Source organism: Antennarius striatus, chromosome 22 (genome assembly GCF_040054535.1).
Source record: "Antennarius striatus isolate MH-2024 chromosome 22, ASM4005453v1, whole genome shotgun sequence".
NCBI lineage: Eukaryota > Metazoa > Chordata > Actinopteri > Lophiiformes > Antennariidae > Antennarius > Antennarius striatus.
Genome location: NC_090797.1, coordinates 15,356,833 through 15,372,627, shown reverse-complemented (window position 1 = coordinate 15,372,627; position 15,795 = coordinate 15,356,833). Strand labels below are relative to the sequence as shown.

The following is a 15,795-nucleotide window of genomic DNA, read 5'->3' as shown; positions in this document are numbered from 1 at the left end:
GCGGCCGAAATGAGTTTCCTCCGTAGGGTGTCCGGACTCTCCCTTAGAGATAGGGTGAGGAGTTCGGCCATCCGGGAGGGACTCAGAGTCGAGCCGCTGCTCCTCCGCATCGAGAGGAGCCAGATGAGGTGGCTCGGGCATCTGGTTAGGATGCCTCCTGGACGCCTCCCTGGTGAGGTGTTCCGGGCACGTCCTACCGGGAGGAGGCCCCGGGGACGACCCAGGACACGCTGGAGAGACTATGTCTCCCGGCTGGCCTGGGAACGCCTTGGGATTCTCCCGGAGGAGCTGGATGAAGTGGCTAGGGAGAGGGAAGTCTGGGCTTCCCTGCTTAAGCTGCTGCCCCCGCGACCCGACCCCGGATAAGCGGAAGAGAATGGATGGATGGATGGATGGACCTCCTACATGAAACGCACAGAAAAGACGAACAATAGATGTCAAGGTAATGTTTAGCAAGAGCGCCATGGCTTGAGGTACTTTTTCTCTTTCATTTATTGATGGCCTGTCACAAAACAGGGTGGGAGCTACCGTCCATTACTTTCAGAAGACAGTCCATTCATTTTCTAATATAAATGTTTTTAAGGGGGTGGGGGTGCAGTGGGGGAGGGGGGCTGCTATTGATACATTTGACAGAAATCGTCCAGGTCCTCATTAAATAAGTCCCACTCATCCTCGTCGTCGGTCCCGGCGGCCAGCAGCATCAGAAGCATCTCTCTCAGGTTGAACGTCCCCATCTCCTCAACATCGATGCCGAAGGAGTCTGTGCTCTCCTGCTCCTCAAAGATGTTCCACAGCGGAGTCCGCCTGGAGTTCTGCTGGGGACACACAAACATACACACACACACATCAGCCTTCATCAAGTGACGCAGGTTTGAAAAAATCAGACTCCAAATGTCTCCAAACGATGGTTTCCACTGATCAGTGCTTCCACTCAGCCAGCAGAGGGCGCTGCTGTGGAGATGCTGCTGTTCTTGGCAGACCTTCAACAGAACCAGTGGACTGGTGGCCCCTTACCCTGTTCCTGTCATTGGATCTGGGCTGCTGGCGCGGGGGCTGGGCCTCCAACAGTCGTCCACCAGGAAAGGCGTGTTTATAGAAGCAGTTGGCGCCAAAGGGACATGTGCCACGCCCCTCATCAAAGTACCGACACGGCTTGTTCCTGAAGGAGACCGAGAAGACTGTCAGGGATTCAGACACATCAGAAACACCGCCCACTCCACAGCCCAGATGTTCTCCTGCAGATCTACTAGTATAACCCCACCCATTTGTGTAGCCCCACCCCTTACCCGTTTCTGGCCTAGCCCACTTACCGCATGCCGTCCTTGTATTTTTGGAAGAGATTCAGCTTGTCGTCCGTAACTTCCACCCAGTACTCACTCGGGATGACAAAGTTGGATATTATTCGACACTCTGGGCAAGATCTGGAAATAAGTAGACAAAATGGTTTTACCATCTGAAACCGGGAACGTTCAGGAAGAAGCTCCTCTGAAGGAGATTAAAAAACAGTCTCAGTAGATGTTTGGTGAGAAAACGGGAAAACGTCAATTAAAAAAAGTTTCTGGTTCATTTACAGACAATGTGATGGAACACATCGCTAAACCTCGTTCAAAGTACCTCTGAAACATATTTAGATAACATTTGGATGCTTTCATGAAGAAGATGAATAAATATTTGTTATCCAAAGCTGTTAAAGTCGATCCACTGGATATTAGGAAAGTTCTTGAAGACGTTTCATCTCTCATCCAAGAGACTTGTTCAGTTCTGAAGGTGGCTGTTCTTGTCCCATCGTATTGTATACTAATGACCCTCATATTGTATACTAATGAGGGTCAGCAGTATACAAAGGATCAACAATACAAAGACTCATCAACAATTGTTGATGGGTGTGTCAAAGGGGGGTCGTTGAAATGCGAGTTTAACCTTTGCATGCTAATGAGGTATAATTAGCATGACACTCATCACCTGGGTTAATCTGCTGACACAATCTTTTTGGGAGTTTCGAAACTCCCAAAAAAGATTGTGACCCTTTGTATACTAATCTTCCTCAGTAGTATACAAAGGTGAAACGACCCCCCCTACTACCATCACACACTGACGACTGCACAGACGATCTGACTCACTTGATGATGTTGCTCTCAAACTGCTTGGCCCTCCTCCACGTCCTGATGCACTTCAGGCAGTAGCAGTGGCTGCAGTTGGACAGGATGCCGAAGCGCCGCTCACTGGGGTTGGCCTTCTCCAACACCACTTCCATGCACACACCACACATCTTGTCCTTGCTGCGCTGGATGGCGAATGAGAGCTCCATGTCCTTCTTTTGGGCCTCCATGCACGCCTGTGGACAGGTGCAGGAAGTGTGTGTATGTTACCATCATGTCAAAGGAGTGTGTGTGACAGCTTGGGTAGTGTGTGAGCAGGTCGTTACCTTGGTGTGCTCTGAGCGCTGACTCATGTCGGTGGGGTGGAGCACTGGATGGCCACACATGTCACACACTTCGCCATGGAGATAGGGACAGTTGATTCCATTGCGGCACTCTCCCACAGCGGCATAGAAGCAGACCTGCTTCCTCAGCTCCCTGTTTTTAGGTGCGGCGCCAGCGTCGCACTCTTCGGTGAGGGGGGCGGAGCTTTCCATCTTCATCGGCTCTGCTGCAGACGACCCACAACAACGAAACATCAAAATACTGGTCAACATGATGCCCACACGCCTACAACCTGATTGGACTACACAAGTTCACAGTTGTCCACTTGCTTGTCAATGGGCGAACAAATCAACAGTTTTACCAAATACCAACATGAACAACAGCCCAACCCACACCTAAAAAAATATCCACAGCCCTAAGTCTCCTCACAAGGGGACGTAGGTGGGATCTAGTGCTTCTCCCCAACACACCACGCGTATCACTCACCCCGTCCACAGTACGGCTGTCCTGGAACAAACTCGGCCGCGTTGACCCAATCTTGAGCCCCTGGGCCGGGTGTTGACCCACTGGGATTCAGGTCTGATGTGTCGAGCAGGGAGGCGGGGGTAGGCATCAATGGCTGGGGGGTCGGTGGCTCCTCGCTCTTGGGTGGTTTGCTTTGTTCAAACCTGAGGACACACAAGTTACCATGTTATAACAGGAAGGTTGGGAGATAGAAACCCACCATAATACCCCCACCCCTCACATATAAACAAAAGGTAGAGGGATGGAAACCCATTACCCTCCCTACACACAAACAGAACAGGGGAAAACTTCAATGGTTTTACAAAAAGAATCTAAAAGAGCTACATAGATCTGAAACTGCTGCTCCACACCACTGGTGTCAGGGTCAGTATGAACACAAAGCATTTTGGGATTTTTAGTTAATGGTGAGAACATTTTAGAAACCTTTCCCCGCTTCACCTTAAATTCTGTGCCCAGTGCTCCTCGTCTTGGTTCTCATACCATTTAGTTTTAAGAAGTCAGGACCAAACATATCCATGAGCAATGGAGACAGTGCTGGGATGAGAAAGATTACTCTACTTTACTCTGACTCACACTTTGCTCTGAGTCAGAGTAAAGTCTGTGGAGTCCTCCAGGTAAAGGCAGGTCAAGAAGAGCAAAGCAGAATGAGGAGAACTTACTTCAGGCCGGTTGAAGACATGTCTGCAGGTCTCAGTCATCCACGTCAGGACTCCTTCAGTTGTGACTCAATGCTACTGAGTCCAGACACTTATAGTCCTGCTGGGGCAGAAAGTCGTCCCCACAAACCCCCAACACAATGAGGGTCATTAGAAGTCCTTCCCACTCAGGTGGGCCGTTGTCCCACCCACCACTTTTTCACCGGAGGAGCTAACATCCTGGACAATCTTGACACGACACATAAAGATGCCTATAAAGTGCTCTCCCCCACCTTGGGGCGTCAGACGACACCACTGTTAAGCTAACGCCGGCATACAGACCGCTCGTCAGAGTCGTCAGACCTGTGAAAAGGCAGATACGGGTGTGGCCTGATAGGTTGTCAGAGGCACTCCAAAACTGCTTCTCCACCACAGACTGGAGCGTATCCAAAGATGCAGCCACCCACAACAACACCACAGACCTCCAGGACTACACGGAGATCGTCACTGCATACATGAGGAAATGCATGGATGATGTCACGGTCACCAGAACCTTCTCAGAGCTGGGGACGAGGTGGGCCTGAGGACAGCGAGGGCCAACCTGTCATGAGGCATACGAGTGTCCAAGAGACAGTACTCCAGGAGGATCACCACCCACTTTAGCGACAGCAGAGGCACCAGGAATTTGTGGCGGGAGATTCAGTTCATTATGGACTACAAGCCAACTTCCTCAGTTCTGCGACAGCTCCACCACTCAGCTGAATGTCTTCTTTGCATGCTTTGTGGCAGACAACAACATCCCGGCACTGAAGACTCCACCCCTTCCTGGCGACCAGGCATTGACACTTTCTCAGGACAGCGTGAGGCAAATGCATGTTCGAGATGTGGCAGAGTGCACGTGTTCGGTGCATGTCCAGCAACAGGCAAGGTGTGCCGTAAATGCAGTAAAAAGGGACACTTTGAAGCAATGTGCAAATCAAAAGCTGTTAGAGCAGTAGCAGCAGCAGCTAACAGTGACAGCGACGAGGGCAGCAGCTTGTGGTTCCTAGGACTTGTTACTGAGAACACCGAAGTCAATGAAGACAAGTGGCTCACGGATCTGAACATTAAAGGAACTACTGTGCAGTTTAGAATTGACACAGGCGCTGATATCACAGTGATTTCAGACCAGACATTTAGCAGTCTGCCCCAGCGCCCTGTTTTGAAAGAAACAAATTTCACTAGCCCAGGCGGAAAGCTCGACTGCAAAGGCAAATTATTGGCAGAGACTGAGAAACGTGGTGTGAATCATCAATTTTGGATTTATGTGATGTGATGAGGGGCCCATTCACTACCAACCTGCTGGGTAGGAAAATAGCTACTGAAATGGGGCTGATTCCCAGGGTGGATGCATTGAATGTTTTGAAGATGTTTTTGGAGATATTGGACTCTTGAACTGTGAACCCGTGAAAATTGAGCTCCAGCCCAATGTCACTCCCTACAGTGTTGCTGCACCGCGCCGCATTCCCTTCCCAATTCTGCCTCAGGTGGAAGAGGAGATAAAGCACATGCACGCCTCGGACATCATTGGGGAGGTGCACGAAGCCACTGACTGGTGCGCTCCCATGGTGCCAGTGATCAAGAAGAACAAAAAGCCCAGAATTTGTGTGGACTTAAAGAGACTGAACACGGCTGTGAAATGTGAGCGTTTTATTCTGAGATCCTGTGCTTCAGTCATGTGATAGGCAAAGAGGGCATCAGGCCGGATACGAGCAAGGTCAGAGCGATAACAGAGCTACCGAGTCCCACCAACCTGACAGAGCTACGGCAGACCATTGGGATGATCAACTCTTTGGGGAAATTCCTCCCTGACCTGTCATCAGTCATGCACCCCATCAACAGCCTCCTGAAAAAGGACACGGCCAGGGTTTGGGGAGACGAACAGGAGCAAGCATTCAAGGAGGTAAAGCAAATGCTGACCTCTGCGCCAGTGCTGGCGTTCTACGATGCCAACAAACCAACCGTGGTGAGCGCCGATGCCAGCAACTTCGGCCTGGTAGCTGCGCTGCTACAGGAGCAGGGAGACGGCCTCAGACCTGTGGCATTCTGTTCCAGGACGTTGACCGAGACTGAGTGACGCTATTCCCAGATCGAGAAAGAGTGCCTCGCCAGCGTATGGGCATGTGAGCTATTGTGTGATCTCTGCACTCTATTTATGCTATTAGGTTTTGTTGTGTTTGTCTGTACTGTCGTGTTTATATGTCTCTTGTGTTTATTTAGTGTGAATGCTGTGTTGTCTAACGGTGACAGCTGTATTCTCTTGCAGTGTTGTATAATGTATGCTATATGAGTGTACGTGTACTTAACATAGGTAAATAATTTCCCTGTAGGATTATTAGAGTATTCTTTATTCATTGAAGTCTTAAAACAACTTTTAAGAAAAGAGGGAAATTGCAAAAAATAGAAGATGATCACTCGGGGTGTGATCCAAACCTGTGTTTCCTTCAAATTGTGTAGAAAACAACAGAACACACCCCTGTCCTGTGTGTGGCATTCTGGTTGGTGAGAGACGGGCCCTCCCGTGGCGACCGGAGCCCATGGACAAGGACAACAATTTTACCCGGGATAGGGAGGCATGTTATTTTGAAAACATGGGTAACAATTCAATGCCAATTCAAAGTAGAGAGGAATATTTCACCAGTGGGCCTTCAGCTCAGGTTCGAGAAATGTTAAGGCAACGACAAAATAAGCCATCAGCCACAAATGTCGCAGCTAGTCCAGCTAGTCAACAAGCTCTGTGGCATTTAAAAAGAGGGAGTATTAAAAACTGAAGAGGACAGAGAAACAGATGATGCACGTCAAATTTTGTATGAATTAAAAACGGCAATAATAGAGAGAGAGAGGAAAGACAGAAGAGATAGAGAGAGTGGAGCAATAGATGTAGAGACTGAGAAAGGAACTACAAGAAGTCAGAAAAGGAAGGGAAGCGGAAGTTCTAAGTGAGAGAGAGAGAGAGGATATCAGCAATCCCTGATGGAAGGTCATGAGAGTGATAGAAAGTTGATAAAGAAGACAGTGGAGGATGTTGAAGAAAGAGCAAAGTAGGGAAAAAGGAGACAGAAATGTTGCCACTTCGACGACAAACACCAAAATAAATTTGCTGATTTAGAAACTGACTTATGAAAAATACAGTTGCAATTCGCTCAAGCTCAACCGCAAAACTAACAAGACTAAAACCAAGACACAAAAGACTCCTTGTCCCAAACTGGGCAGGAAGATGTGCACTTGTGTGTCTCATTTCTCCCATACAGATTTACAATGTGTTCAAGGCTGAGGTGAGGACATGGTCACACCTGAGCTCATACACCACGATGCTGGAGGACAGTCAAGTCTACACAGATGCTATTGGCATCCCACGTGAAGTTCCAGACAAGTATAAATTGACAAATCACGTTGCAGGTGAGAATGAATGGTACATTGAGTCAGCAGCGCCTCAATTGCCTCCATCTAACCCTGTCTTTCGCATCCTCTTCTCTCACATCAACTATCTTCATGTCCTCTTTCACTAATAACTTGAGAGATTATAAACTATTTATTTACTGATTTCAAAGGCATGGCTAAAATATTACCCCCCCTGTCTCAAGGAGCGGATCAATAGATTGAACACATGTTAGCCATAACCTCAGGCCAAAATTTAGCAGTAGGAGATGTGTTGCAGTTGTTAGATACTGCACTCACCCCTATGAAAGTTTCAGCTGTCAGAACCGCAGCGGGTCTGAGTGGTGTACCGCAGTCAATGTTAACATCAGACAGCATATCATTGATGGGCTTCTCGGGGAAACCACAAGAGAGACCATTCGGTCCATTTGCCAGAGCCTTGTTTAACGTGCTGAGAGACGAGTTTCCAATACCCCATGGGAACACCTCTACCTCATTCCCATGGGATGGTAAGGAGGAACAACTGCCTGGCCAAATGGTCAGCAGCAACAGGAGTTCATCCCACCAGCAATGAGGTAACTGAGACACTGTTTAGAACAGCTCTCTTGAATGGTTTGCCACCTCCACTGAAGAACAAATTAACTGGTTCCACCATCACCTTGTGCATCATCTAACACATTATCAGAAAACAGAAGCCAACCACAACACAGACATCCAACACATGCAGACACAATTACTTAAATTACAATTAGCTGAGGCTAGGGCCAAGGTAAATGACAAGAAGGTCAAGAAAAACTCTAACCACGCTGGCAGTGTTTTGTGGCAGGGTCGTGGTGGCTGGTCTTGGGCTAAAGGAGGACGAGGAAGAGGTGAAAGCTATGGCGGCAGCAGATTATACTCAGTTAATCAGCCTGGATGTTTCATATGTTGTGATCTTAATCATTGGAGTCGCAGTTGCAAACAGGCCCGACTAAGCCCACAAGGGTACGCTCCACAACCACCTCGAGACAGAGGATTTCCATCTGCTCCAGGACGTGGCACAGGGGGCATTTATCCATGGGCACCAAACAACCAGTGGGCAAGGGGACCGAATGGACACAGCAGTATGGTCAATACTAAACTGGGGAAACAGTAACAGGGGAGGATGATGACCCCTACTGGACAGATTAGGGATCCTTGGGCAGGCCCGGAAGCAACAGAACAGCTGAACCAATGCTTCCTATGACTGTGTGTGTTAAGACTGTCAGCGGCCTGATAGACATTAGAGCCACATACTCCACTTTCGATACACCTGTACCGCAGTCAATGTTAACATCTGACAGCATATTATTGATGGGCTTCTCGGGTAAACCACAGGTTCTGCCTTTTACCAAACCGTTGCCCATTGTGTTCGCGGGACATAATTTAAGACCCAGTTGGTACTCAAATTTTTTGCAGTGAAGCTGGACAGAATGGACAATGGCTGATGCGACCAGTTCCAACCTCACCCACTGCTGACATCTACTGGGCGCCCGCCGTCTGTAGCCGTGAACTGCAAGTAAAAATGCGCCAAGAAAATCTACTCTTTACCAATACCTCCATTTATCATGGAGTGGTCACGGGTCCGGACAGAACCATCATGCGGTCCAGATCTGGACCGCGGTCCGCCATTTGGTTTTCCCTGCTCTATGGAGAGAGAGAAAGAGCGAGAGAGAAGAGGAAAAAAAAGGCTCACCAGATTTTTTTCCCTAGTCGCACCTTTGCTCCCAAATATATTCAATATTCACACTGATAAAAATTTGGGTGCATATGCGACCAAAATGGTGACAATTTCAAGCCCTGGTTCCGTGTATGCTATGTGGAAGCCCTGGATTCAGTCCCTGGATTCAGACATGCACCCTACCTGCCTCCTATCGATCCTCTACATTGCACACTGTTTTATGATAGTGACCACGATGGAACATACAAAGATAAGCTCAGCTCACACATAGACGATAGCTGGTAGTTACATTCCGATGAACATTTACATCTCAACTGAAGGCGTTGTGGCAAATTGCAAATTGCAATTAATCGGATCATCAATTAACCAGTGGCGGGGCGTCAGGGCCAGCAAAGCCTTCTCTGCTGGCTTCCAACATACTCAGTAAAACACACTTATTCATAAATATTTTTAAAATTTTAATTTTATAAATTTTGTATTTTTAAATAAAAGTTTTTTTCCATTTCCAAAGTTGGACAAAACTTTTTATCAAATCATATTTCAGCTACCTAACGTTGTACGGTTCCATGAAATCTGCCAGACCCTTCAGAATCAAAAGTGATGCTTCTGCCTGCTATAAGTGAATGGACACAGCCTGTTCAGTTTACAGCGCTTGGACCAATCAGCTCTCAGACTACAACCTTTAACACTTCATGCGGGTCCTTTTTAGAAGCCTTCTATGATGCTGACACCTGCTGGTACAAATGAGTCATTGCAGGGCAGTGGTGGACAGCGTTGCTCCTCGGACACACAACTCCAATGGTTTGTGGAGTAAACCTAACTTGCTACCTCAAACTTTGCTGCTAGGTTAGGTTTCATTTGTCATTCTGCGACACATCGAACCTGAACCAGGACATTCGCCGCTACCCACGATGGCTGAAGGAGGAGAAGAGGTAGATCTGGTCATGTATGAGAACATCACGACGAGTAGAATCAGGACGCTGTACTTTCTGCAGATGGATTTAAAGCAATAGTTTAAATAAAATGTTGTGAGGTCTTCAACTCCCACCACTCAGAGAGCTCCTCCCAGACTCCGCACCGGGCTGGGGACATTGAGTCAAAGTGGACCATATTCTCCACCTCCACTGTTGAAGTGACCGCTCAAAGTTGTAGCCACAAGTTCTCCAGTAACTGTTGCAGCGGCAACCCCCAAACCTGGTGTTGGACACCGGAAGTAAGGGATTCCATCAAGCTGAAGGACTCTTATCGATTGTTGTTGAATCATTGCACTCCTGTGGCAGCTGACAGGTATAGGCAGGCAAGAGCACTGCAGCCCCACTGGTCATGGAGGCAAAAACTTGGGTCTGGGAGGAGTTTGGGGAGGCAGTGGGACACGAGTAGGAGGGTGGATGGATTAGTTAGAGGATCTCCATAATCCCACTACCATGCCTTCCATGGACGAAGCAGAGGCAGACAACTCAGAGTTGGACTTGTACATCACCCCAAGCTGAAGTCATCGAGGTGGCTGCCAAGCTCCTCAGTGACAATACACTGGGGGTAGATGAGATCTGCCCTGAGTACCAGAAGTCTCTAGATGTGTCTTGGCTGAAGCATCTCTGTCATGCCACATGGCAGTTGGGGACAGTGCTTTTGGATTGACAGACTGGGGCAGTGGTCCTGCTTTTTAAAGAAGGGGGACTGGAGGATGTGCTCCAACTGTAGGGGTATCACACTCCTCAGCCTCCCAGGGATTGTCTATTACAGGGTTACTGGAGAGGAGGATCATACCTATAATCGAACCTTGTATTTCTTTACTGAGAGCTATACAGTCCCTGTATGACAGAAGTCAGAGTTTGGTTTGCATTCCCAGCAGTAAGTCAGACCTGTTACAGGTGCAATGTTGGACTCCGGCAGTGCTGTGCTCCACTGATTCTGTTCATTATGGACAAAATTTCTAGTCGAAGGCAGAATCTGGAGGGAGTTCAGTATGGGGACCAAAGGATTTCATCTCTGCTTAATGCAGATGATGTTGTCTTCTTGGCTCATCAAACTTGGACCTTCAGCATGTAGTGTGGTGGTTTGAAGCTGAGTGTGACTCGAGTGAGATGAGGATCAGCATCTCCAAATCTAAGGCCATGGTTCCCGATCGAAAAAAGGTGGTCTGCGCTCTCTGGGTTGGCGGAGAGTCTTTGCCTTAATTGGAGGAGTTCACATATCTTGGTCTTGTTCACAAGTGAGGGGCAGATGGAGAATGGGATTTACAGTTGGAGCAGCGGCCGTAGTGATGCAGTCGTTGTATAGGTCTGTTGTGGTGAAGAAAGAGCTGAGATGAAGCTCTGTATTTATGGGTCAGTCTATGATCCCACTCTCATGGCCCAAAGTTTAAGGTCATGTCCGAAAGGACAACATCCTGGATGCAAGTAGCTGAAATGAGTTTCCTCTGTAGAGGGGCTGGGCGCACCCTTAGAGATAGGATGAGGAGCTCAGTCACCAGGGAGGAGCTCGGAGTAGAGCCGCTGGTCCTCCGCCTCGAGCGGAGCCTGCTGTTGCTCCTGTGACCCGGACCCGGATAAGCAGATGAAGATGGATAAATGGATGAAAAGAGTTTTGTTAATGTGAAAATATTTTACTATTAATGCAGTCATCTGTCTTGTGTTTCCACAGGTGTTTTTTCTCCATCCACCCGGAGAAGGGCACGAGAGAAGACAAAAACATCTCACCTTCATGTGAACCCCGGAGTCCTCACCTTGATTCAAGAACTTTCAGATCATGAGTGGTTTGATGTCTGACTATGGACAGCCACCAGTAAGACTGGCATATACTCCATTCACACATTTATTTAAGCTGTTGAGCAAAATTTATATTTAACGAGCAGGAATTTATTATTTTATTTTTTTGTCTCTTGGGCATGTTATTACTTTTATTTTGTTTTTCCACTGTTTTTATTTTGGTTTTTCTTTTTAAATAAATTACTAATGATTAATGCTAATGAATGAATTAATAATGATCTGCAGTGAGAGCAGGGAACAGGTGGAGGAGAAGCTAGAGAGGTGGAGGTTTGTCCTGGAAAGGAGAGCAATGAAGGTTAGCCGCAGTAAGACAGAGTACATGTGTGTGAATGAGAGGGACCCAAGTGGAAGAGTGAGGTTACAGGGAGAAGAGATCAAGAAGGTGGAGGATTTTAAGTACTTAGGCTCAACAGTCCAGAGCAATGGAGAGTGTGGAAAAGAGATGAAGAAACGTGTCCAGGCAGGATGGAACGGGTGGAGGAAAGTGTCAGGTGTGATGTGTGATAGAAGAGTTTCAGCTAAAATGAAAGGAAAGGTGTACAAAACTGTGGTGAGACCAGCGATGTTGTTTGGTCTAGAGACAGTGTCACTGAGGAAAAGACAGGAGACAGAGCTGGAGGTAGCAGAGATGAAGATGCTGAGGTTCTCTCTGGGAGTGACCAGGATGGATAGGATCAGGAATGAGAACATCAGAGGGACAGCACCAGCTGCTAGCTGCTGTTAGCGACCTGAGCAGCTAGTGGTCCAATGAGTCCGGTCGCTTTTGCTTGTGTCTTCTCTGGAGGGTTCTGTTGGGTTTTTCTGTCTATTAAAGGGCTTTGAAATGTCTCTTGACGTGATTAAGAGCTATATAAATAAAAGTTGATTGAGTCTGACTCAGGAGGTGGAGCTAAAGGAGAAGAGGAGGAGTATGTAGAGTGGAGGATGAAGACGAGTGTCTGTAGTGAGACGATGAGCTAATGACGCAACAGCCAGGACTAAGACATCAGGGGTCGGGGGTTCAAAGCTGTTTTTATGCCACTAGAGGGCGCCACCACATTCTAGACCTCACCTTCACTGGAGGGAGGCTAAGGCTAGCTGTTCATGCTAGCTACAAGAAGTATCTCAACAGCTGTCTGTGACATAAGGACATCCGTCTCTCATCCATCCGTTCACCCACTTTGACAGACAGCTTGTGATCCAACAGGCTCTTAACCATTAATGAAACACACACACACTCACATACACACACACACACACACACACACACACACACACACTCACACACACACACACACACACACACACACACACACACACACACACACACACACACACACACACACACACACACGGGACACTTGGATGAAGGTGATGAAGGGAGGACACATCAGTACAAAATAATGGCTATGAGCAGCTTTAATAAAGAAAACTGAAGATCCAGCCTTCAGGAGTAAAACCTTACAGTTTGACAGTAAATGTCAGAGTGATCGTCAGGCTAACAGGAAGTGCTAACAGCTGTCAGTGATAAACGCGTCACACCCACAATGAAACTTGACAATGTTTATTAGCTATATTTGAAGAAAATTAATTTGTTAAATATTATATTGACTTATTTTTGATATTTTAGAATTATACCTCCTACATGAAACGCACCAGAAAGACCAACAATAGATGTCAAGGTAATGTTTAGCATTAGCACAATGGCTTGTGGGACTGTTTTTCTTCATTTATATTTCATAAGTTCATTTATTGATGGCCTGCCAGGACCTCGTCTTCGTCCAGCAGCCTCAGAAGCATCTCCCTCAGCTCGAACGGCACCATCTCCTCCTCATCGTTGTCGGAGGAGTCTGGGCTCTCCTGCTCCTCAAAGATGTTCCACAGCGGAGTCCTGGAGTTCTGCTGGAGACACACACACACACACACACACACACACACACACACACACACACACACACACACACACACACACACACATCAGCCTTCATCCAGTGATGCAGGTTTGCAAAAATCAGACTCCAAATGTCTCCAAACAATGGTTTCCACTGATCAGTACTTCCACTCAGAGGGCGCTGCTGTGGAGATGCTGCTGTTCTTGGCAGACCTTCAACAGAACCAGTGGACTGGTGGCCCCTTACCCTGTTCCTGTCATTGGATCCAGGCTGTCGGCGCGGGGGCTGGGCCTCCAACAGTCGTCCACCAGGAAAGGCGTGTTTATAGAAGCAGATGGCGCCAAAGGGACATGTGCCACGCCCCTCATCAAAGTAGCGACACGGCTTGTTCCTGAAGGAGACCGAGAAGACTGCCAGGGATTCAGACACATCAGACAACACCGCCCACTCCACAGCCCAGATGTTCTCCTACAGATCTACTAGTATAGCCCCACCCACTAGTGTAGCCCCACACCTTACCCGTTTCTAGCCCGGCCCACTTACCGCATGCCGTCCTTGTATTTCTGGATGAGCTTCTGCTTGTCGTCCTCATCTTCCACCCAGAACTCACTCGGGATGACAAAGTTGGATGTTATTCCACACTTGGGGCAGCAACTGGAAATAAGTAGAAAAATGGTTTTACCATCTGAAACAGGGAACGTTCAGGAAGAAGCTCCTCTGAAGGAGATTAAAAACAGTCTCAGTAGATGTTTGGTGAGAAAACGTGAATTAAAAAATGTTTCTGGTTGGTTTACAGACGATTAATCAATGTGATGGAACACTTATCGCTACAACCTCATTCAAAGTACCTCTGAAATATATTTAGATAACATTTTTGATGCTTTCATGAAGAAGAAAGAAGAATAAATATTTGTTATCCAAAGCTGTTAAAGTCGATCCACTGGACGTTAAGAAAGTTCTTGAAGACGTTTCATCTCTCATCCAAGAGACTTGTTCAGTTCTGAAGGTGGCTGGTGTTGTCCAGCTTATTAACCCTGTGGGGTGTGGTCAGGGCTATGCACATTCAGACGACTGTCGTTGAAACCCGTCTGGCCCCTCAACAATTGTTGGGTGTGTCAAAGGGGGGTCGTTGAAATACAAGTTTCACCTTTGTATACTAATGACCCTCATTAGTATACAAAGGTGAAACACAAATTTCAACGACCCCCCCCCCCCACTACCCATCACACACTGACGACTCACTTGGTGATATCGCACATGGCCCTCCTCCACGTCCTGATGCACTTCAGGCAGTAGCAGTGGCTGCAGTTGACCAGGATGCCGAAGCGCCGCTCACTGGGGTTGGCCTTCTCCAACACCACTTCAATGCACATACGACACATCATGTACTCGCTGCGCTGGATGGCGAACGAGAGCTCCATGTCCTTCTCGTGGGCCTCCATGCACGCCTGTGGACAGGTGCAGGAAGTGTGTGTATGTTACCACCATCTCAAAGGAGTGTGTGTGACAGCTCGTGTAGTGTGTGAGCAGGTCGTTACCTTGGTGTGCTCTGAGCGCTGACTGATGTCGGTGGGGTGGAGCACCTGGAGCTCACACATGTTACAAACGTCGCCATGGAGATAGGCACAGTTGATTCCATAGCGGCACTTTCCAATAGCGGCGTAGAAGCAAAGCTGCTTCCTCAGCTCCTTGTTCTCAGGATCAGCTGCAGACGACCCACAACATCAAAACATCAAAATACTGTTACCATGGTACCCACACACCTACAACCTGATCGGACTACAGCTTCCTTCAACTGTTTGTAATCTCAGATGACACAAGTTCACTGCTGTCCACTTGCTTGTCAATGGGTGAACAAAACAACAGTTTTACCAAATACCAAAATGAACAACAGCCCAACCCCCACCTAAGAAAATATCCACAGCCCTAAGTCTCCTCACAAGAGGACGTAGGTGGAATCTAGTGCTTCTCCCCAACACACCACGCGGATCACTCACCCCGTCCACAGTACGGCTGTCCTGAAACAAAATCGGCCGCGTTGAACCAGTCTTGAACCCATGAGCCGGGTGTTGACCCACTGGGATCCAGGTCTGATGGGTCCAGCAGGGAAGTGAGGGGAGGCATCAGTGTCTGGGGGGTCGGCCGCTCCTCGCTTTTGGGTAGTTTGTAGTGTTCAAACCTGAGGACACACAAGTTACCATGTTATAACAGGAAGGTTGGGAGATAGAAACCCATTAGTCCCCCACACATATCAACAGAAAGTTGGGTGATAGAAACCCACCATATTCCCCCCACCCCTCACATATAAACAAAGGTAGAGGGGTGGAAACCCATTGCCCTCCCTACATACAAACAGAACAGGGAAAAAACATCAACCGTTTTACCAAAAGAGCCTAAAAGAGCTACATAGATCTGAAACTGCTGCTCCACACCACTGGTGTCAGGGTCAGAATGAAC

At 47.9% G+C, this 15,795-nt stretch overlaps 1 protein-coding gene and 1 pseudogene across 1 annotated transcript; both read right to left on the bottom strand.

The window, feature by feature from the left end:
- Window positions 1-614: 614 nt before the first annotated feature.
- Window positions 615-3,332, bottom strand: LOC137589712 (probable E3 ubiquitin-protein ligase makorin-1). The gene is made up of 8 exons (XM_068307561.1): window positions 3,273-3,332; window positions 3,205-3,209; window positions 2,910-3,091; window positions 2,426-2,649; window positions 2,121-2,335; window positions 1,311-1,421; window positions 1,015-1,159; window positions 615-812 (listed from the first exon to the last, which is right to left on the bottom strand). The coding sequence occupies exons 1-8, from the start codon at window positions 3,330-3,332 to the stop codon at window positions 615-617; spliced, it is 1,140 nt and encodes a 379-aa protein (XP_068163662.1).
- Window positions 3,333-13,195: 9,863 nt separating this feature from the next.
- Window positions 13,196-15,531, bottom strand: LOC137589711 (probable E3 ubiquitin-protein ligase makorin-1; annotated as a pseudogene).
- Window positions 15,532-15,795: the final 264 nt, after the last annotated feature.

Coding starts and splice junctions, on each gene's coding strand:
- LOC137589712 (XM_068307561.1), bottom strand. CDS start 3,332: ATGCTTTGTGTTCATACTGACCCTGACACCAGTGGTGTGGAGCAGCAG. Junction 1,422..2,120: donor TTTGAGAGCAACATCATCAA/GTGAGTCAGATC, acceptor ACTTATTTCCAG/ATCTTGCCCAGAGTGTCGAA. Junction 813..1,014: donor GATCCAATGACAGGAACAGG/GTAAGGGGCCAC, acceptor TGTCCCCAGCAG/AACTCCAGGCGGACTCCGCT.